This window comes from Xylocopa sonorina, chromosome 9 (genome assembly GCF_050948175.1).
Source record: "Xylocopa sonorina isolate GNS202 chromosome 9, iyXylSono1_principal, whole genome shotgun sequence".
Classification (NCBI taxonomy): domain Eukaryota; kingdom Metazoa; phylum Arthropoda; class Insecta; order Hymenoptera; family Apidae; genus Xylocopa; species Xylocopa sonorina.
The window spans coordinates 9,928,689-9,952,384 of NC_135201.1; the positions used below are offsets into that span (position 1 = coordinate 9,928,689).

Sequence of the window (23,696 nt, forward strand, 5' to 3'; positions counted from 1 at the left end):
ATGGCAGTCTGAATGGCTTTACCAATTCTACTCCTTGCCAAGGGTACTCAGACACGATCAACTCTGCAGTGCCAATTTTTGTAGAGTCGCCCAGGCGTCGATCGCATGTCCAACGATTAACCAACGGATCCACGTACGAGGAACATCCTTTATCCCCGAACGAGGCTCTGGTTATGGACAGTTCTATTCTATGGTCCGGCTCAGCCTCGAAACGGTACACACAGCTAATGTTCTGCGCACCACCGCGGCCGTAGAAGAACACACTCTTAGGCGACGCGAATTTGCCCGCCTTGGCGGGCGACGACAGCGAGGAGGAGGAGGACGATGCTGAGGAGAGGGAGGACGTGGAAGACGTGGATGAAGTAGACGAGGAACCGAACACGTGGTTACAGGAAACCGCCTCGTGCACGAACTCGTAGCGCAGTACGAAGCTTATCGGGTAAAGTGCACTTCCTTGACGCAGTATGTGCTCCAAGGTGAGATCCCTGCCGCTGGAAACGTAGCTCTCCGCGAGGCTGCACGGCCTCGCGTAACGACTCCCGTTTCGCAGCAGGCTGTGATCGCAAAGACGCGGTGTGTCGTCCTTGCAGAACTGCCCCATCAGAGTGATATTCTGGAAATTAGAATGGTCGAGAGGATAACGTGGCTGTGCTCTTAGAGAATCGAGAGAAGGTGGTTATCGAAAGGAGGAGCATGGAAGTCGCACCTTACGCTTGGAAATTAATTTATCTAGCGTGCGATCGCCGTCCCAAATAAGAAGCTTCGCGTTACAGTCGGAAGCAACGTCGATGCTCGCGACGGCGTCGACACTGGCAGCATAATATTTGACGAAGGACAGCCAAACGATCTCGTTTGGTTTCCCCTGGAAATGGTAGCGGCAAGTTGTGTTCGGTGGCAGCGAGTGTTTCGGGTTCTCCAGGATCCCTGATGAGCTCTCGTCGCTGGATATATAAAAGTCGCAGTTATTGTTCTCCTTCACGAAGCTACGGGATTTCTCGTCCACGAACAGCACCTTCAAATCGCAGTCGTACCACTGATTAGATAAAGATCAGCGAGAGTGTAATTAGAGGGCATTCACGAATTACCTGAACTTCGAGCTCAAAACCGGGCAAGAACGACAAAGGAACGGGGTGAAAGGGATTGTCGTACGGGGATGTATGGAACTCCAAAAGCATTGTGCTATGGCTGCTGACGATATCTGGCACCGCGTCACCACCACAAAGTCGAACCAACACCTTGTCGGAGGTAGAGCCACCGTCGTAGACTGTCAAGTAATCTTGCACCACGTTGCACTGATCCCAAACTCTGTAAAATCGTTTAATTAGTCGATCTCAACGCTCTTGGAGCCACCTTCCTCGACTGTACAGGGAAAACTGATGTATCGATTATTGTTATTATTATTCAGAGGCGTTTGTATGTGTGTCAGAAGAAATCTAAGAGACGAACTACCTTGGAAACAAATGTTTTTCCTACTTTTGCTGATAGACGTGACAGTGAATGTAAAAGAGTTAAAAAAGAAAAGGGTGTGTAAGGTCTAAAGGATGAAGACGAACGATAACGACACCTTAATATCCTCTGGCTGCGATCGTACTTGACGACTTGGTCTTTGATGTGTATTTTATGACTGTTTCGCTGACTTACAGCCAGCAAAGCTCGATGCCCCGGCGGCGACCGATTTTGCTCGACCCTGTAATAGCACGTTACGTTCCTCGGATAAACACCCGGGTAATTCGGCGATTGAAGCCGACAGGCTCGCGTGTCGCACTTGGTGAGAACACGATCGCAATACGTGCCATTCACCAGCTCCCCACGCCACGTGGACATGCTGCTGTTGCCGTATCTGAGGTGCGCCTCGCTACGTCTCAGGAACTTGTACGATAACTTGAAGTCAAAATTATAGCCAATACCCTGTCGAGAAAGAACATTTGATTAAAAACAGAGAACCAAAGCAGAGAATATTCTGATTTTACGAATCCTACAAATTCGACACTTTGTCTTTATGCAAAAGAAAAAAAGAAAAATTGTTACTGAAAGTTTAGGTCATTAGACTTGTAATGGATTATTGTATTTTAATTATCACACGTGAAATCAGAAATTCTTTATGTCACAGTAATCGTAGCCTTGTAACGTAAAAACCAGCGATTCGTTTCTGTAATGTAACGACGATGGAATAAAGAAGAAAAAGAGTAAAGGGACGTTCCCTCTAAGAAGCTTACTTAACTCTCCCCTCAAGGTGTATTAGTTTTTTTCGGAGGAGTGGATCTACGCTTACCTGCTCGGACAACCGTAGCAAATACAAAGTTAAATTGATGGAAGGTGTTTCGCTGTAGTACACCGTGTACCCCCATGCGCTTCCACACCATTGACCACCGGTCGCTGGTCGACCCTCCTCCCGAATGGTCATGTAACCATCCGGACATCCTTCCGACGTGAACGATATGAATCGACCCACGGTGAACGTGTCGAATGTTAACTGTAATTCCAACAAAATAATCAATAACTTCGATCGACGCATACATACAAGCAAGCGATGAAATTAAAGAGGAAGTAAAAAATAAAATAACAGCGAAGCAAAGAAACACGATGAGCCCTGTTACAGTCTTTGAATTATTCTTAATTCTAACACGCTCTCATTTCTTTAAGAACCAGCCAACTTCCAAGGCAAATATAAAGGAGTTGCTTTACATAAAACTTTTGTAGAAAATTCCAACTACTCCAGCAAGGCTCTGAAGCTGAAACAACGGGATAGACGAACTTACAAAAGCAACGTTCAAGGGACAATCTACTTGCTGAAGATCGCATGCGTGCGTGAGCGCGTACAGTCGTGTCTGTAATCAACGACCCTAAGTGTAGACCAACAAAAAATGATTATTCGCCCCTGTCTGGCCAGTGACAGTCTTCCTCCACTCGTGTGCGTCGTGTTAACATTTATGTTCTACGGATTCAGTGATGCGAGCGCGTACAGTCGTGTCTGTAATCAACGACTCTAAGTGTAGACCAACAAAAAATGATTATTCGCCCCTGTCTGGCCAGTGACAGTCTTCCTTCACTCGTGTGCGTCGTGTTAGCGTTTATGTTCTACGGATTCAACGATGCGAGCGCGTACAGTCGTGTCTGTAATCAACGACTCTAAGTGTAGACCAACAAAAAATGATTATTCGCCCCTGTCTGGCCAGTGACAGTCTTCCTCCACTCGTGTGCGTCGTGTTAGCGTTTATGTTTCTACGGATTCAACGATGCGAGCGCGTACAGTCGTGTCTGTAATCAACGACTCTAAGTGTAGACCAACAAAAAATGATTATTCGCCCCTGTCTGGCCAGTGACAGTCTTCCTCCACTCGTGTGCGTCGTGTTAGCGTTTATGTTCTACGGATTGAGCGATGCGAGCGCGTACAGTCGTGTCTGTAATCAACGACTCTAAGTGTAGACCAACAAAAAATGATTATTCGCCCCTGTCTGGCCAGTGACAGTCTTCCTTCACTCGTGTGCGTCGTGTTAGCGTTTATGTTCTACGGATTGAGCGATGCGAGCGCGTACAGTCGTGTCTGTAATCAACGACTCTAAGTGTAGACCAACAAAAAATGATTATTCGCCCCTGTCTGGCCAGTGACAGTCTTCCTTCACTCGTGTGCGTCGTGTTAGTGTTTATGTTTCTACGGATTCAACGATGCGCGCGCGCGCTCACGCGTCCCTTCTTGCGTCCCACCTGAACTAGGTCTCCGAGATCAGCCCCGGCGGCAGTGAAGTTGAGATGACACAAGAATGGCAGTCGATCCTCCCTCGGCCGGCGGACTTCCACCCTGTATGTCCGGCCGACGTCGCCGTACAACGTTCTGTTGCACGCTGCGGAACGATGTACAGAAATAAAAATCCTGCAATCCCCTCGCGAGATCCACGAGCGCCGTTTTCTACCTTTTCTCATCCCCCTTCGTACTTTTTTCCCACCCCTCCCGCCCCGACCCGACTCTCCGCTGATTTGATACCGCGTCACGGAGCTCGAAATTGCGAGCCAACTGAAAGAGCAATTGCGAAGAACTCTGATGCGTTCCCCAGGTTGAACAATAGCATCGAAGCTAGTTCCCTCGATGGAAACGTCTACTTTCAAGTTTAAATAATCTAGCCGCGTTGAAGACTGACGAATTAACTTTCGAAAAAGGTTTCGACCCTGCTCGTTTCAACACTGGACGCTGTATGAAGGGTTCTCGCATATTTTTGAAAAATTGTGAGTCGTTCGTTTGTCGTCTGATTATCGATTTCTATGATCCGTTTGGTAACGTTGCTCGATGAGGTAGTTTTAAATATAAAGAACGTCGTATGATGCCCACAGGGTATTGTACAAAACTATGCAAGGCGTCCATAAGTTCCAAAGTGTTAAGTTACGTCATTAGAAAGACATCGATGTAGCAGTTCCTCGCAAGTTCTATCCTTAATTGAATCTTTCATTTAGCACGGCTGTAGGACATTTTTAGGAACATGCCAGACGTGAGCTTCTCCCAGTTAACGCGATCGATACATATTCCAAATTGGAGGCCACTTGTGCCGTTCGATCTACGAAATAGCGCTGATCTCGACGAGCCAGAAATTAACTTCGTACTCCAATTGAATTTTAAAGCCCCAGTCGGAAATGGCGCTCGTGGCTCGAGCGAAACAGGTCGGGTAAAAGACTCACGGGTGCAATATTTCGGCTCGTCGGACTTGTCCCCGCAGTCATTTTCGCCGTCGCAGTATTTGTCCTGGGCGACGCAGTTTCCGGTGCCGCATAAGTACTCGGACGGCCTGCAAATGGAATGCAAATAAAACGTGCGCCCCCTAGAATTTATCTCGACACGATAAATATCTCGTGGCCGCGTATACGATTTAATCGCGCGGCCATCGCCAGCTACGATCGTCGCGATTTTGAATCACGATACGATCCCATTCTTATCGACGCAAGAAATAGAAAATATAACGATAGAACGAGGGTAAGAAGATGTATATTGCCCCAGTAAAAGGGCCACTTTAAGTTTGTCTCGTAAAACCTGCAGGATCATCCATAAAAGCGATTCGTTTCGGTTAATCTTGATTCAAAGTTGCAACAGAATTACTGTTTCCCTTGACGCTAATTGGCTTGGATACCTTGACAAAAAGGTATTATTAATTACCTCGGGTAACACCAGGTGACATCGAGAACACCGTATCTGGACAAGTTAATCTCGTGAAATGTGGTTTTTACCTGCAGCCTGGCACATTTTCAAAACTCGTCGTGGGCGTGGTGGTCGCGCTTGACAAAGACTCGGGCGACGTCAGACCAAGATAAAACGGGAAGCCAGGGTAACCGGAGTAGTCTGAAGAGATCCCGGGGTGGTAACTAGCGGAGCCAGCCTCGATCGAGGCCGTGATCGCGGCTGCGATCAGCAGCAACCGCCGGCACATCAACATGCCCCCTCACCCTGAAAGATATCCAACAAAAAATACAAGATTACAAAGCGTTTCTCATCGACATCATAAATAATCGTAACCAGAGAATCGTCGCAGAATAAACAGATTATTCAAATAACTTTTCCTCTACTTGACTCGTCTTTGACTCTTCTGAACATACTTGGAGGGAAAAGAAGAGGCTTTCTAAGAGAAGCGTGGATTTAAACCAGGGTGAATCTCGTAAAGGGTAACCAAGATACAAACAGGAAACTGCGTGGCGTGCGCGTGCCGCTAAAGGCCCCGTTTATTGAGCCAGCCGGCGAAATCTGGGCGAAACGGGGGCCGGGGAACGCTTTTACCGGAGCCTGGAGTATGGTAATTTGACGCGGGTGAACCCCGCGAATATACGTGGGCGCAGGCTTGTACGCGAGTGTCGTTGTACGCGAGAGTTGCGGGCAACTTAGCCCGCGTACGGTCAATTGAATACGGAAAAGAGGAGGAACAGCGAGCGGTTGGTTCGTTCCGGCTGAGCCATCCTCGGGCCTGGCCGATTTTCCAAATTGCCAACGGAATTTTAAACGTCGTGTACGGTTCCCACCAGCCAGCTATAAGTACGGAACGAAGAATACCAATGCCATGGGAACGGCGTTGTTCGCGAAACGACCGACGATAACAGTATCCTAAAGTAACCGTGTTGCCTGGACGAGAATAGTGGCAGGCGATTCGCAATGAATTCCAGGGAACACCCTCGGGGAACACCTTTATAAATATTGTTCTTCGCGAGGGTACCCGCGTTGGCCCAACCTCGGTACGATCAAACAGAGGAAGATGGCGGTTAAAGCAACAGGACGCGAAAATGGTCGGGGTTAAGCGTCCCTGTGAGCTTTTAACCCTACGGAGGTTGCAGCGAGACCCACTCTGTCGATATCGTACGATGTATGAGATACGAGGCTGCTGTAGGAACCATTCTCTCTCTCTCTGATAATTGATATAGTTTTTAGAGACGTTTTCTGAACGATGTAACAGGAGAGAGACGCGTTCAACGTCTCGGCAGATATTGCGATGTTTATAAATTTCGAATCAGCTTCAGCGACGGGGTCTGACGGAGTTCGAGGTTTCCTCGAGGCAGCCTGTCCTGGGTTAAATTGCCCGCACCGGTTCCGAAATTGGGTCGGTGCACGGGAAAATCGACTGCAGATTGAGAGGACCTCTTCGCGGTGGATCAACCGTTTCTCCCTCCCCTTCTCCTCTGTCCCTCCCCTGTCTTCTGCCTCCTCCGTCTCAATCCATAGCAGTTTCCATCGATGCGAAATTGGGGCCGGTGAATCGTCGGCCAAGAATAGGCAGGCACGGATCGCGGATCGACGATTCCAAGCTTTCCACGGATCCAGATGGCTGTGCCCGGGGTACTTAGAAACGCGGCCGAGGAAGGAACAATTCTGCGTAACAACCGAACCGCGGCCCCATTGCGCTCCAGTTCGGCTGTATTGCCGCGCGCGCCGTGCTTCCACGCAAATTGGCCGTGTATTTTGGCCTCCTTCGTGTGGCCGATACGATGATCGCGCCAGCGATTTCCTTAATTGAACCGGCTCGCGAAAAAATGCTTCCCCGCTTAGAGGGTGCCGAGGGGTTGCCCTACGGTTCTATTATCATTATCTGCCCGTAACCACAAGTAACTTGCGCCCTGTTATTATCAGCAGTTAGATTAGAACACGTCGAGTGTAATAACACGTTTAGAAAGTAGATATCGCAAGTATCGTTGATACCTTGCGAAAGTTATGAACAAGAAGAGGAATCGATCATTTTCTGTTGCCGTGTATTCCTCTAAGATATCCGTGGCAATCTTCCGCAGCGAAATCTATAATCAAAAGAGAAGATAGTTGTATGAAATAATAATTCGAATAGAAATCAATCGACCTGTTCATTTGGAACACTTTGTGTATAATAAAGAGGAGAAAAAAAGCTGTACCATGATTCCTGGCAACGAACCCGCACCGATAAAAGCTCGTTAATTTCTATTCCGACCGGTCGCGCGTTGAAAATTCTTGGCCGACACGGCGAGTGCGGCCAGGGGTACCTCGGAAACTTCCGTTTCCGTGTGTGTCCCATTAACATTTGCCATCCCCGGTTGCCCTTTAATCTGCTCGAAAATAGGGGCACCCGGAACGGTTCCAGGTTCACCTTCGGTTGGCAAGCGGCGGCTCTTTCCGCGTTATTGATCACGCGCCTGCCCTTTTTACAATCAATTGCCGTTCCGTTCCGCGGTCGATCGATGGCGAATGCCCATCCAGTCGACGAGGAAGCATCCGACCAGCCTCTGCTACCAGGGATAAAAGGGGGGAACGAATTAAAATTCGATAAAACTGGGGGAATCGTCGTCGCACGTCGTTGGGCACTGCACATAAATTGGCCAGCGAAGAAGCTACAACCTGTTGCTTAATTATAGCTTCTCGCGGGTGAACCCGGCGCTCCTCTTTCTCGATTGGTATGCGCCGCTCGAAAATCGATGCCTTCCCACCGTGCCGCTGTACTGGCCACAGAGCAGTGCATCGGGTATATCAGGACTAAAGAGTCTCGTGGCCGCTTTTATTCTCGTCCGGCCGGTCTGGTCAGCCGATTCGCGGCTCGAAAATCTGCCGGCGGTTCTCTCCATTCAGCCGCGGAACCGATACAGATCGACGGTGGCTGCCGTTCAATTCGAATATTCGACAATGTCTATCCGGATCCAGTTTCGTCACTTTGTTCGCCGTCTGTGAGAGTTGCGGCTCGTTACAGGGCCTCTGTCTCCGTTGAATGGCTGGTTTCGATCCGGAACCGGGGAAGAGTGCCAGGAAAAAGTGAAGATCCTAAGGAATAAGTGATATCAAAGAGAGTGCGAGACAGAGAGAGAGAGAAGAACACGGAGGATAAGTCGGTTTCCACGCGAGAGATTTCGTAACGAGGCTCCCTAGCTGCTGTTGCTGCTGTACAGCAATAACGCGATATTAAAAATTACTAGTAATAAATAAGGCGGAAATTGCCGCGAGGAAGATGGAGGATTTCCAAGATGTATTGCGACGCTGCCCGGACTAGAAGTGGCTTAAGGTGGTGCTTCTGGGCAAAAGACGGGGGAATGATTAATGCGTTTCGTTATACGGCTAGGTTGTGTCGAAAAAGTATCACCTTTTGGGTTTTAAATAATGTTGGATAACGCTGGCATCCGTGTCGGTTTAATTCAAGGAGTGGAACGAGAAGGTCAGTAGCAAGGATCAAGCATTAATCAGGCGTGCGCCAACCACGCGACAGGATAATCCAAGATACTTCTCTATCTGAAAATGAATATGCGAGAGTGAAAAACGCTCGAGGAAATATTTCATGTATTATAAGCGCAAGTACATCTTTGCAAAAAAAAGAGAGAGAGAGACTACAGTCATATACCATGGAAAAGTCCTCGGGACTAGTTTGCAAACAGAACGAACGAGGGAGATTTTTTTCTAGCATCGAGGCACCGAGCACCTATATACACGGCTGTTCCCAGGCTCCGACCATACATCCCTCGGGTGTTGCGATACAGATGCAGCGTGTCTACCGATTCGTGGAATAGGAAAGCTGCACATATGCGGTCGGAACGAAGTTGGACGTTGGCAGGGAAAAGTGCCAGGAGGTACTGAAAAGGGAAGGAAATAAGTGTTGTACGTGATGGCGAGGCCTGTCGTTGCCAAAAATCAAACTTTCTGGACCGTGCAAACCTTGCCCACTGCATATAGTAGTTCGGCTATAAATAAAACGCGGCAACGGTGTGTATTCTGTAATATTATATTCAACGCGGAGCCGGCTTTTCAATTGTCCATTAGTCGTTCGTGAAACGCAATGTCCCACAACTCCCTTCCTCCCCCCCCCCTCTGCTAGTTGATTAATATTTACCCCAAAAGCCTGGTCGTCGTTTTGCCCAGTAAAATCGAGCTATTTAATTACATCCTATAGCCGGGTCATTAAATAAATAAAACGGCGCCAGTAGATGGAACGAGATAAAATTTTCATCCTAGCCGCTCGCATGGTATCAGAGGAGGATCAGAATTCGATGCTTCTTCGGTACCCCATCTATTATAACGTTATCTCTCGCATGGATAACGAAATACGTCGGTTTGTCAGACGAACATCCAACAGCGTTACGCTTTCGAATTAGCATCTGGAAATCCCCTTTAACGCCGACTAACCTCGCCTTCCTCGCACCTCTATTATTTCGCAGTCTAAGGATCTTCTAAACCCTTAATTAGTCTTGGTAATCCCGTCGCGCGGCCTGACCATGATTACACCAGCCACGCTCCGGTTAAATTCAATTCTCACGCGGGCAATAAATTTCGTTTATTTATCTCCCCCACGCGGATCGGTTCGCCATTGATTCCTTTGATCGATCGATCGACCGGAAGTACACAGCCAATCCGGATAGATCAAACACGGCTACCTTTGCCTTTTCTGCGGCGAGAGCTGAGTAAGTAAACCGTGGCTGGCGCGACCTGGCATCATCAGGATTTTATCTGGCTGGTAATTTCTTTCGATCGGTTCCGCGGCGACGTGCGCCACGGCAAAAAGTCAATTTATTCAAAGTCCCTGCGCGGCGCGGGGCTGATAAATGTCCCTTTTCCGATACTCGCCTATCATTTTCTGACCACAACGTGTTGCGTCATCCTACGGATACGCGGGCGAATGGTAACACGACGTTTTCCATTGTGCGCATCCATTTTTACCTGTCGAAACTATCCTGGGACCGGTTTTTCTCCCCTTTTCCTGAACAATACGAACGACAGGACGCGATGATCGCGCGAGCACGTCAATATAATCGGGAAACAAGTTAAACCAGGAGAATCCAATTTTCGCCGAAAGGTCAGACGAGAGATTGGTCCTTACAGAATTTCGGTCCCCTCTTATTAATCTCGTTGCCGAACTTCCGAGGGTAAATCGATAGAAACCCCTCCCGCTGCTTATAATCCGATACTCCTCGATCGATGTCGAGTAACGTCGTTGGAATTGAAAGATATCCAAGCTCGCTGGTAATTTGAAATTTAAAGAATTTCAACTGCACCTCTTTACGATCGTCCGGAGGCGGTTTCAATTACATTTTCACGGTTGGACGCCAACCAGACATAGGTATCGGACATCAGTACCTCGTCAAATTCGATTTACCGCTCCTCCTCTAAATTCCCACGACGTACCAACACCACCTTGGAAGCAAAATGTTACCACGACATCATTTTATTCCATGCAACTGCATCGAGTACTGATAATTGAAAGAAACAGACAAGAGCAACCTTTACCGCCTTTTTTAGTGAAAAGTATATTCCTATATACCGATACGTCGACGTATTCATCAGCCGTAACTTCCGGACCAGCTGGTCCGAACCCTCCTTTCAATCCGCCGTTTCCCTGCAATTTATATCATCCCGCGTAAACATATCGCGATCGTCCCAACAAAACAAACACATGCATTACCAGGCTTGTCTATCAGAAGGTGGATAAGAGCGGCTGGCGCGACCTGGCATCATCAGGATCTTATCTGTCGTCGGTAATCTCGCCCCATCGGTCCCGTATCCCGGTTCCGTGCGCGCGTCATACATCACCGCGCCACGGTGGGCTATATATATAGAGCTGTAAGCCCTGACGTTTAGCTTTTTGTGAGAGCGTCAGCGAGAACACACGTACGTGCGGCGCCGTGCTTCGATCCGCGCCAGGAGTCTCCATTATATATTTCCTCCTCATCCTCCTCCTCCTTCTCCTCTCCTTTTTTCCTCTCCTCGCTCTCTCTCTTCTTTTTTCTCCCCCTTGTCCCTCTCCCCCATTCTCTGCTTTTCCGCTCTTCTCCCCGCTGTTTCGCCCCGGTACCTCGTCGAATTCAGAGGCCTCGTCCTCTCGCGCGGAAAAGGGAGTCGAGCCAGGGAACAGCACGTGAACGAAGAATACCACGCGATTGTTAGGCGTCCCCGATTAATCTACGACTTCTTTTCCCTCCTCCTACCGCTACCGTTACACCACCGACTCCTACGGTGCTCGTGGCCGTCCTCCTTCCTGTCGGTGTAACGGTCCTCGTCTCTCCTCGTGATTGCGACGACACAAAGGCGCAGCTCCCACTCGTGGCCAGACCAGCTACGAAGACCACGGGGTAGATATAGTTAAGTGAATGAATGTGGGTGCCATCGACTGCGACGGCTATAGCCAGCGAATCCTTTTCTTCTCCGGTACCGTAGACGGTAATCAAAGTACCGCCACGAATACCCAGCGACACCGGTGAAATATGCTGGAATGGCGGATTGATTGGCCGAATAGCGTCGATTGCGTCGAATGGGAACGATAAAGCTACACGCTAAAGCAGGACTATACCATTAGGGGCGCGTAGCCGAGGGCCAAGTCGACGTACGGACCGAACGTACGTACGTTCAACGGTTCACGGATGGGACGGGAATAAAAGAGAGAAGAAAAAACAGACCGTTGGAACACACTGGCAGGAACATTTTAATCAGGATGGGACAATTTCCGAGCCGCAAGTTTTACGCGCGAGATGACGTGCATGTTGCTCTTTCATTTCCTTTTTTTTTCTTTTTTTTACCCGAGCGTTCCTTCTGAAAATTTCGCGGCAAAGCTTGACAAATTGAGGAGAGTCCAGAGCCGGCCGTACAAAGCAAAAATTTATGTCCGATGCGCGTGTATTTCGGTGCCCTGAAAAATGGAAAAAAAAAAAAGAAGAGATAGAAATGTTAATCATACCCTGTTTCCATGACGAGTGAAAACTGACGTCGAAGAGTGACGCGTAAAAAACAGCAGCTATTCTCAGCTCGGCCGGAAACGAATTAATTACGAACGAAATGGTTGGGTCTTGCCTAATTGCACGTTTCCCTGCCGTTTTTTTCTTTTTCACGTTTACCTTCCAACCGTTACCGGTCAAGTGAAAATTTCCCACCGCAAGAAAAATCGCCCACAAAATGGCCACTTCCATCGGGACAAAAATAGGAGACCACACAGGACTTCCGATATTATTGTACTGAAACGACACGAAACAAGAAGCAACGTTTCTTCTCTTATACCTTTAACATCTAACTACGTTGTTTACGCTTATGAAAATCGAAACGCAGGATATTTTCGATCACTGACCTGCCAAAAAAGTGTGCCCCTTTCGAGTAGAGCTTATCGAACTCCACAGGGCCGTGATGCACACGTCGCGGGTGCATGATTAATACACGAATTGTACATCGATGCGACGGAACTGTTTGTTTATTGGGAAGTTTGCCGGTGCCCTTTTGCTGGGGAATTCGCCTGCGTCCTCCTCGTCGCTCCTCGAATGCGCCTCTCTCGAAAAATCGATGCGCCAATCACGAAACAACACTGCCGCGATTCGACCATATTCATCGGTGGCGCTATTGTGTCTCCGCTATCGACGCAAATGAATTTCTAATATTTGTCGATAAAACGATCGTATAATCAGGTGAAGGTTTCGGATCGATCGATAAAAAACGCGAGGGTACCTACATCCGTTTCCTCGTGGACGTACCAGGCTGCCATCCGTGTCTTACGCAGCTGAACAGTTACGATTAAAATTTACGCCCGCCTTTTGTGCGCCTTCCACTTCGTCTAGGTACGTCCTCGGGCTCGGTGGGCCACACGTTTTCCTCGTCTCGTAACCTAGAAAACTGGCGCGCCACTGGTGAATGCGAGGAGCAACGGAGCGGAGCATTCTTAGGGAAAATGGAAATTAGCCGATCCAAGAAGGTCCCGTCCCCGCGCAAGACATTATCTCGGCTACAAAGGGGTTGACAAAAGCGCGGATGAAAAATTTCTAGACCATCCCTCATAATCAAGGACATGACTAATGGACTCGCCGAGGTTGCGTCCCGGCCAGATGGAATGCAAAATGCACGCGTGCCCTCCAGCCGGTACTACTGTCCTTTTTACCGACAGAAGTCGATGGCTCTCTTTGTTTCGCGGGCCAGGTAAAAAGGGGGCGCGTGACTTTATCTAACTGCTCGTGAATATTACAGGCCGCATCCGCAAATATCGCGGGATCAATAATACTTATTCTGGGCTCCGCTGATGCGGGTAATTAAAACGGAAACGGCGACCCGGCCGTCGACCGGGGATCGTCGTCCGATAATCTCGAATTTTCATTCGCACGTGGGACAATTATTTAACGCAATACGATGATAAAAAAAGGTAAGAGTGAGAGGATATTATGCGAATAACGAATGGTTTTCTTTGATTTCAGTATCGTCGAGCTGCTTGGAAATTGCCATCGAAAAATTCGAGTCACTTCGAGTATATTAGGAGAATTGAAGAACGGTTGAGAGTCTTGGGAAAAATGAATGTTGAAACATCGGTGCCTCTTAAGCGCCTTGAGAATGGCTGAAATATGCATCAGCGTAGACAAGAGGGACGCTGAACGAGGCGTAGAAGAAGATGCACTGATAAGAGATTTAGAAGGGCTGGAGTAAGAGGCGAAAAAGAGGGGAAGACAGTTAGAAGAAAGCGGGGAAGACAGAGCCGTTGATGAACTTTTCGCTCAGGCGTTATTGCTTTGGAACAGCCGTGTAATTCGAGTTCGCAAGGCGCTTTCGAAAAAAAAGTTACGTTTGAAAATCGCTCGATCGATACAGCCGGCCAATTTCAGTCGGTTGATTTATCGTTAACAACATTACATTTTTAACTTCCCCCGTGCTTTTTCAGCTGGATCCAGCGCGCACATTTTACGAGGCAAATACCTTTTTCCGCTACGAATGGAGATTTGTGTACCTCGCGCGCATTTATTTTTACGTTCTACTAATTTAGAGGCTCGGATGATTCTATTAACCATCCAGCAACATTTCCACCATGCGCCCGAAATAATCCGAAAAATGTCGCGCTTTCGCGAAAACACACGATATAATCGCAAGCCGGAATTTTTATTTTTCATACGTTACGCTCTCGCGTCATTTAAATATTCAGCGGGCAAAAGGTGTAATTAAAAATATAAAGGCGGACGGATATTCACGATCGCGTGTAAACATAAATATTGGGAACGCGATATTATGCGATAAATTCGAAATTTGTTTTTCAAGTTGCTCGGAACAGCAACGGGAGGGGGGAGGGGGGGCCGCGCATTGAACTCGAGTTACACGCGCCCGTCTCCCTTCGCCCCAGCCATCGTTTTTATTCGATGAATAAAATAAAAATGTAAAATAGAAACGAAAAAGAACGATGACGAGACAAAACGAAGCTGCCGCGTCATACGTACTTCGATGAATACGAACGAGAGAATTCAGAAACGCGAGATAATCCCCTATTTTATGAATACGACAGCACGCGCGCGCGTTCACGCAGATACGCGGATACGTGGTCGTCGAAGTTAACGAAGAGCTTGTAGGCGGACAAAAGCCCGTTGTTATCCGGGAAAGGATAATTGTTCGATCCGGCTGGCAGCATCAAATTTCTGTTTGCGAAAATCTGCAGCCATTTAGCCGCCAAATCCTGTCGTCAAATCTGTTGTCGTTCAGCCTGGCTAAATAGGAGAGGCAAGGCGGGGAACCGTGTGGAGCGGAATGCGAAAAGTGTCCAGCTGGAAATTAGAAAAGACACGGATAACTAGGTAGATGGGACGTAAATGGATAAACGGCTCGACAGATGGATAAGCAGATAGACAACCTGGATAGGTCTTTGACTTTAGTAACAGAGATTAAAAGGTGTGTCTAGAAATAGAGAAGAAGCAGGGGTGAAGCAGTGAGAGAGGCGAAGTAAAGAATAGAGGGAGAATGAGGAAGAAATTGTCGAGAGGAGTACTGCTAATATCCTGGGGGCGGCCGTGGGATAGGGTGCACCTGCGCGTATGACAGATACGCCCCTGGCATAAAGGCGACATTTAGGTCACCGGCTTTTACCGCGGCAGGCTGCACATGCAGACAGGCCTTACCAGTGATCGTTTTCACTACTAGCGCCTGTAGTTTCCGCTGTAGCGACCTATCGCCTTTTTATGATACCGTTTACCATGATTACTTCATTATCGAAGCAATTTGTATTCTTAAATTCCCCTTTTTTTTAACATGGAACGCTTAAATACGGCTATTCCACTAACATTTTCGAACGCGACCATTCGATACGTATCGATTAACAATGAAAAAGCGCCGAAACCTTTAAACCATCCACGACCGCAGTCTTTTACAACCTACCTTGAACAGTTTTTCTCGCATATCGTTGCGCGTGCAATTCGATTACATCGTTTTTATGATCGACACAGTTTTCTAGCTGCAGTGGCGTGGCCGTTCCATTACGCGAGCGGAACAACGGTCGCAAACCCAAATAGCAAGAAGTAATAACGTCAATCAGGTGCATCTAACTCGTAATACATGCACGCAGCTAGACAGTGCGACGTTTATGCGCCCGTAATGCAGAGCACTTTAAGCACAGTGAACGTTGACCGAAAACTCGCCCTAATTCTCTCACTCTCTGCCCCTCGTTCTACCCTAAACAGAATATCGGTTAACCATTATATATATATATATATAATTTATCCATTCGATACCAAAGACCAATTACATTAATCACCTCGCTGCAGAATAAATTACAGATGAATTAATCGCGCGAAGACCAGCGTTCCTCTGCCTTTTCTTCCCTTTTCATCGAGCTTTCCTGGCATCGGACAAAATACATTCGCGGAAAGAGATTTATGGACGCGCAATGGAAACGGGTCAACGGCTCTGTACAAGGTTGAAAATATAAAAAGCGCTACTCCAAGCGAATATTACAGCTCGCGAGATGAAGGGGAACAAATGGCCGTCGAAAAAGCGAATGCTTATCCGTAAACGACGGCGATTCGTCTGGAGACACCTGCCTTCCTGCCCTAAAAAACAACGCGTTTATAGGTTAATCATCGCCGCTTAATTACCAGGCTGGCGTTTCTAACGAAGTAAATATTTAATTACCCCAGCGGTGTTTATTCGTCCCTCTAACCGCGTGTACCAAACCGACTTGCGACCGTATAAAAGTCCATGCATTATTAAAGCTAGCTCGGCTACCTTTCATCCCCGCCATTGCTGTAAACAACCAGTTTACAGGATTCGATAAAACTCGATCCAACCATCGGTTCGCGCCTGTTTAGCACCGTGTCGCAACTATTCCGTCATTTGGCGACGGGTTTACCGAGCGATGATAATTTGGCAGCGGTGAACGCGACGCGGTAACGTAACAAGGGGCTGGAAGGGGCGAAAATTATCGCCCTGACGCCAATTCCGATCCTGACAAAGCTTTGTCGGCAACACGGCTGTATCCGAGCATCCGTGAGCTGGAGACGTTTCCGGGTCGAGGGTAACGACTGTCCCCGTATCTACGCGGCAGCGAGCGTTCGTCGTGCGAGTCGCTGCACGGGGAGAGCGGAACTCGTCAAACGAACATAACCTCTCCCTCCCAACGGACACGGTGACTCGATATCCTCGACTCCTTCTTAAACTGCCGCGCGGTGTTAAAACCAGGCGCTACCAAACTCGAGGAACTTTACGAGGGAGCGCGGAAAAAAAAGCTGACGTCCTCTTAATCATGGAAAGATGTCGATCGTCGTTTTCGAACGCGCGCACATCCGGTAACCGCGAGCCAGTTCGAACGAGCGATCGACCAACGCACGCTGGTGTATCGATTAGCCGTCCATCGCCCATCGTCGAAGCGAATTTCGATACCCAAAATGTCTTCCAGACCTGAGCGGTGAAAAATGACGGCCAGGCGAGAAATAAAAATAGCCGCGAGGTAGCGAAACAAATATGAAATGACAGCCATTTAGATATTAAGTCTGAAGAGTAATGAATTTGTCGACGAGCGGAGTGTCGCCCGACTGATTGGGATAGGCGACTGAAAAATGGAGCGCATCCCGTTTCGAATATCGTCCCCGTGGTAATTGTTATTCTTTCTGTATATTGGATCGCTTCGTTTGATGTAATACGACTCTTTTAACGCAGAACGAGTTACGCGCTGGTGGAAGTAATGCGGATTTTTAACACCAAACTGGAAGATTGATGTGAAAATGGTTAGGAAGAATTCTTGTTAACGTTTCGTAAGTAACATGTGTGTACGTATTAAAATGATCAGATGTCCCTCATCGCAAAAACTGTCTCGCAAAGTGCCTCACATTCGACAATGTTTTGTCTTTTAGATATTTACATTTTTGCAAAGTCTTTGTTGGAGTTGATATTAGATGGCGCCATAAATACTGTTTTAGGATCCGTTGAAGAAACGATGAATTATTGAAAAAAGTAGACATTCCATTGTAGAACATCTGGTCACATCAGTATATGTATGTACGTATAAAAGAAACAATGTTTACATGTTTATTAATTTTAAGCGCAGGCAACAGAGGCTTTTCTTTCGTGAAACGAGAGTTCGAACGCAACGTACACGGGGAACAGGAGTATAATCACCGAGGCTCGCGAATATTCAAAGCCTCAAACGTTCGAAACGTATTCGCCAGAGAGAAAATATTCCAGTGGAAGTCGAACATGGCGTCGCTCAACAGAGAAGGCGTGTACGCATCGTCGTTTTTAACACAGAGACACGTATCGGAAAACGTCGACGCGATGCAAAAGGGAGTATCGCGAATAATGGCCAGGGTGTGTATCAGTCTCTGCGATAAGTTATTGCTGAATCAGTCGTCGTTCTATAGTGGGATCAATGCCGCCGAAATAAAGCGGGAAGCACCGTCGACGAAGCCCCGGCAGAGTATCGAGCTAACGATTTGTTTCGTCGGTCTCTTTATTTCACAGGAAAATCGTCAGGAGTGCCGACTGTAATTTCGATCAGTTGAAACGAACGCTTTCTCTCCAATGTCTTCTCTTTCTTTTTTTTTTTTCTGTCTCCTTTCGAACGTAGCATTGAAATGCGAATAAATATCGGAATTTTTGGTCTGGTCGCTATGATCGGTTACGACCGTGTAAAAAAACCAGCCCCACGGGGATGGTTTCACGTCCCTCTCGGAGAACCGCTGACACTTTGAATAAAAAATCAGCCTGGAACCCGGTAAAACTTAAACACATCTATTATACATATGGAACGAAGTAGACCCAGCCACAGTGGACGATACGTTTACCTTTTTTTTTTTTTTGTTGCAGCTTCCTGTAGTTGGATTAACAAATTAACAGACGCCCCGGAATCGAATCGAGGGGGTCACATTCAATCGATACTGTCACGGCCCTATCCTCGTATCTTTGCGTTCTTGTATTCTTTTTTCCTCTCTGTTTTTTCTTTTTTTTTTCTGTTTTTTTTTTCAACGCCAGAAACAATCGTACCGATCGTTCGTTTTTTCAGTTTCCCATAAATCTGAAAGGGGCAGAGAACATGCCGGAGGAAAGAGGCGCGCTGGTTTGCGGAACTGGAGGTGGGAGAAGGAGCAGAATTATCCAGCTTTCTGACAATACGCTCGTCCGACATTATTCAGGGCTCTTTGAAAAGGCCAACCGAATCAACAATGATAAATTCGGAACGTAACGCGAATAATCGCGCGGGAACGGACAAAAAGCGGGACGAGACAAAAGCGCGCGAGCGCCAGGGGAAAAAAAAATCGGTATGGCTCCTCCTCCATCGGATTCGGGACATTTAATTCGGATAGGAAGGCGAGGGGGAGCAGAGGAGGAGGAGGAGGAAGTGGTTGGCTCGCGAGCACGGGCGAATTAATGCGAAAATTTAATGCAGCTGTCACGTATCCAGCCGTTACTAAATCTGCGTATAATGTCATTAAATCGACGAAATCGGCGCTGCCCAACTCTCTAACACGCGTTTTATTTCGTTCTCGTCCGTATTGTAACGCGATGACCCCTTTCGCAGTCACTAATTGCAGTAATTTTCCAGGTTCCGCGGGCGCCGTTAAAGCATCGAAAGGACACGGACGCTCTTCGTATATCAAGAATTGTACTGATGGTCTGCGATTTAGAGGGAAGTTTATAGACGATGCAGACAGCGTGGAACAAAACCGGTTCGACAAACACGTGCATGAATACTGTATCAACAATAGGTATGAAAACCTCAAAATGGAACAATTTTGTACATCGTCAATAGCTCGTTCTGTTGACGCAGAGATGAATCAATATCGCTCATTGTTTTTTTATATACACGACGAGATTTTATCGAACTTTTATCCGAGCAAAAAACAAAGTGTTTTGACGGATCAAAGTTGTGTCAGCCTATACCGTACCAACGAAGAAAAAAAATTTGTGCGTCTACAGAATGTTTGTCTTCCAACTGTCATCTTATCAGAAGTTTGTCGATCCTTCTTAGGAGTTCCATTTAAACAGACAAGTTTGCATCTATAATTCTGCAAACACCCTGCACGTATCGGAACTCACAACGGGGTTTTCCACATGGCACACGACAACGACTGTGTACTGAAAACTGCAAGTAGATAAATTCTCTCCCCGTCGCCTCTGGAGTTCTCAAGCCTCGCGACAGGCTTCCCCAGTCTGGAGAACACGAGTATTACCGTTTTATGGAGATTGGCAATTCGCGCGGCTGCGGCGGAACTTGGAAATTATTTAATTAGAAATTCTTGTTGCCAGGAATTTTACATGTAGTCCCCCGGCATAACCGCGCAAACTAAATATGTACTTACTTTGCGCTAAGCGGCCACGGATTTGACTACTTCAAAACCCGGCCCCCTTCGCCTTCACTGCACCTTCGCCTTATTGAAACTCAAGGTTTTAGCCAAGCTAATGGACCAAATGGATTCATAATTTAGGTAAAAAGGACAAAAAAAAGCCTTAGTTAACACCATTGATTCCAACATTATTTAGTCGAAAGCTTGTGACCGAAGCGAGGTCGTGGAAGCTTCTAAGAGTGTGATTTTCTCTTTCAGCGGACCGGGAAGGTGCTAATTTCTGATTACCGTGATAGAACAATTTGCATAGAGAATATTTTCAAGCGCCTCCGGTGGGAGAAAATCTGGCCCGTTGTTCGGGGATTTTAAAGGTATAATGGAATCTATTGGTGGCTCGTTATTATCTCTCCGAGGTGAAATTCAATCCAACCCTTTACCCTCCAGCTCCCCTGGAACGGTGGAATCCGAGTTTGATTTCGCTCGATATTGTACGCAATCTTTTCTGCTGGCTCGGCAATTACGAAAGAAAATACATAGTTCTATGTGAAACGGGAACCCACAGGCTCGCTGGTAATCCGGTAGCTTTCTTATTTACTACGTGGATGGTTTGGAAGACCGTGCAGAGGGGAGAAGTTAGATGAAAAGAGCGACGAGGGAAATTGGCCGATTTCCGGCGTAGGACACCGACCACCAGTGGAGAAATTAGATTAGCAGATTAGCGAACGCCGTGGTCTGATATACAACCAACGGTCCGTCTCTCCGTTTCTCTCTCTTCCTCCCTCTCTCTATCTCTGTCGTTTTACTTTTACATACCAATTCCATTCCGGTCTTCTGTTCGAAATTGTAATTGTAATAATTCCGCGTTCTCGCGCGCGGACGCGTAATACTCTCGAGAACCGGCGCTCGAGTGGCGTAATCGCATTTGCGTTAAACAATTTGGCTGGCGGATTGAAATTCGCGCGTGACTTAAGAGAACGCGTCGTTAAAAATCGCGACCAATTTCAGATCTACTCTGGAAATTAAATTCCACCGCCGCGTAGACCAACGCACGAGCACACGCGCGACGATCGAATCTGGTAGAAAAATTTAGACGCATCACGTTTATCGTCCCCTTAAAAATTTGAAGCGCTGCTGCGAACACGATTGTTATTTCAATAGTCGTCTACGGTCCGCGGCGTACGAACGCTATTTGCGTTTAACGTAACACGCTAACAATATCTCGTGCATAATACACTCGTCGTGAACTGGGTTAGTCGGTATACAAACTAGACACAACGATTTATTTTCCAAGTTAAACACAGAATGCGCTAAAATCCGATTTTGCAGGGAACTGAAAATCCTTCGAACCGGTCGACGTACAGCATCCTGTATTACAAGAGTTTAAATCACAAGTAACAAGTACGAGAAAGAAGAGAGGAACCATCAGAGGAATGTTTGAGTCTAGTTACAATTTCCAAGCGAAGTCCCGACGATTTATTCACCGATCTCTCTCGGAAATCTCCAGGTATCACGATTTCCCGGCCGCGAAAAGTCGTCTGCGAAACGTATGTATTCCCATCTCCCCGATACAGCCCATATGCAAACGAGGAAGCAGTTTGTTTGGATCTGTTCCATCCAAACAGTCGCATCCGTACATACCCACGAAACGCGCGTACGCGTACGTGAATGTACACATGTATATATATATATTTATATATGTATGTATGTGTGTGTAGGTATTGATATATACAGGATATCCCAGAGGTGCGCGTGGTAGTGTGCGGAGTCGGTTTACCTCGGTCGACTCTCTTATCCAGCAGAGGGAAAGGCAAAACACCGTGAGAGGATACATATGTTCCGTGCAAGCGGACCGGTAATCGATCATGGAAATACCGTGTAAAAAGTATGCCGTGTGGATGTGTCTGGGCCATCGGTCTCCGAGTGTCAAACGAGAATTAATAGTTCGCCGAGAGTAATGTACAATGTGTACTAGGCCGGCTGGTACACGATGAATAAAGATGAGTGGCCCACCTCCCCCCCTGCCCTCGCCCGATGGACGAAATCGCTTCATCGATGTTGAAGAAACAAAGGACAAAAAGAGGATCGCGTGTATAACGGGGGAAGAAAGATAAAGACGAGGAAGACGGGAAGTCGAAAGGGGACGGAGAACGAAATTAATAATCGAGGCGGATCACACGATGGCTGTAGCCGGCTGGACTGGAGGTGGAGAAGCGTAGCGGGGAGTGGGAAATTTAACCTGGCCTTTTTGAAATTCTAATTTCATTGAAAGCACTTCGAGGCAAGCGGATTTTCATTTTTTTCACGGCCTCCCGCTTTCTCCGCCCGGTTCTCCCTTCTTGCAGCTTGTTTTCTTCGCGTTTTCTCTTCATTTTTTTCTTCCGTTCTCCATTCGCCTCGTCTTTTTTCCCTTCTCGCTCTCTCTCTCTCTCTATGTTTTACAGGTGGCGGTGGTAGTAGACGCGAAAGACGGAAATAAACGCTTTGACGAGCGGTAGCCGCGCGGGCCGTGGCTCCATCCGCTAAAAAAGATTAATGAGGAGAGATCGTTTCAGGGACTTCAATTTTATTAAAGGGGCGGTTCAAAGGGAATCCTTCGATACGAGGTGTATCCCTTCGTCCTGTTCACCCGAAAGGATTTTAAAGCCGAATAGAAGCCGGAGGGCGGGGCGAGGCGCGCAAAAAGAGAAATCGGGACGGTGTTGTATCGCGAGTGGCAAAGAAAATCCCGGCATTGTGCAGGAAATGCAGCGTAGACAATGCGTGAACAGAGTCGCCGCCGCCGCATGGGAGATATCATGTGCTTCGGAAATGAACTGAGGATTCCCTGGCCATAGACGTCTGAATAGCGGCTGCAACTGTTACCACTTTCAATTATTTTTCGCGTCTTTGCATGCCAATTATTGGAGACACGTAGCAAGGCTTGCAACCGCCAAGGGCCTCGGGTACTTTGCGTCGTTACCTTTTAAGAATAAATCGTTAATGGTAATGGAGAAATAAAGCAGCGCGATTGTTACAGATCGCAGAGAGCAGTCCGCGTTTCATAACAGATTAATAAAGAATTAATGAACAGATGGTAACGGCGAAGCGTATATCCTATGAAGTTGTGCGTCCAATAAAGACTTAAGATTTATCGCGTTCTCTACAATCATCCGACTTTTCTCCTGTTTATTAAACATTTCATCTCTTTGAGTACGCGCCTCAGGAAAATGGAAAACCATTCGAAACGCATGAGACGTGAAAAAGCAATCAGGCGCACGATGAAGTCTTCGCCAACGGGATTAAACAGTTCAAGATAAGGTAACGAAGATATTTATAACGTCAACCGGATATTAAACCAATAATCACCTAAGACTTCTCTTACCATTAATAACTAGAAAAACATTACCTCGTTGATATCAATGATAAGACACCGATCGTTTCAGCTGGAATGAAATGTAATACCCGATCAACCCGTCTATAATGCTACGAAGATTGTGTACCAATATAAATTCAAGAGAGTGCTACGTACCTTGACTAAAATGCAGGCTAAGAACGGTTCGACGAGATCTTCATCACGTCGTGCCGAGTTTCGTTACGCAACGCCATAAAATAACACCGCACGCTCGACTTCTCGAGGATACCGCATAACAGGCGGAAATTTCATACACGGTGAAAGAGGAACCTTTCAACGACGGAACGATAAATAACGAGGAATCACGATAGCGCGGCGATCGAGCCACGATTCGCGACGCTTGCTC

At 47.3% G+C, this 23,696-nt stretch overlaps 2 protein-coding genes across 3 annotated transcripts in view; one reads left to right on the forward strand and one right to left on the reverse strand.

The window, feature by feature from the left end:
• The window catches only part of LOC143426990 (uncharacterized), a 316,082-nt gene that overhangs the window by 287,297 nt on the left and 5,089 nt on the right, over positions 1–23,696 (forward strand). The window lies entirely within an intron of this gene.
• The window catches only part of LOC143426989 (uncharacterized), a 37,849-nt gene that overhangs the window by 1,518 nt on the left and 12,635 nt on the right, over positions 1–23,696 (reverse strand). The window contains exons 1-9 of one of the 2 annotated variants that reach the window (XM_076900768.1): positions 10,866–11,392; positions 5,212–5,428; positions 4,669–4,775; positions 3,706–3,842; positions 2,273–2,473; positions 1,565–1,908; positions 1,086–1,305; positions 707–1,012; positions 23–613 (exon numbers count right to left, since the gene is read on the reverse strand). In XM_076900768.1, coding sequence (XP_076756883.1) covers positions 23–613; positions 707–1,012; positions 1,086–1,305; positions 1,565–1,908; positions 2,273–2,473; positions 3,706–3,842; positions 4,669–4,775; positions 5,212–5,417 — 2,112 coding nt within the window. In that variant the 5' untranslated portion in view covers positions 5,418–5,428; positions 10,866–11,392. Of the gene's footprint in view, positions 1–22; positions 614–706; positions 1,013–1,085; positions 1,306–1,564; positions 1,909–2,272; positions 2,474–3,705; positions 3,843–4,668; positions 4,776–5,211; positions 5,429–10,865; positions 11,393–23,696 lie in introns of those variants that run through there. The other variant, XM_076900767.1, reaches the window with a different exon arrangement.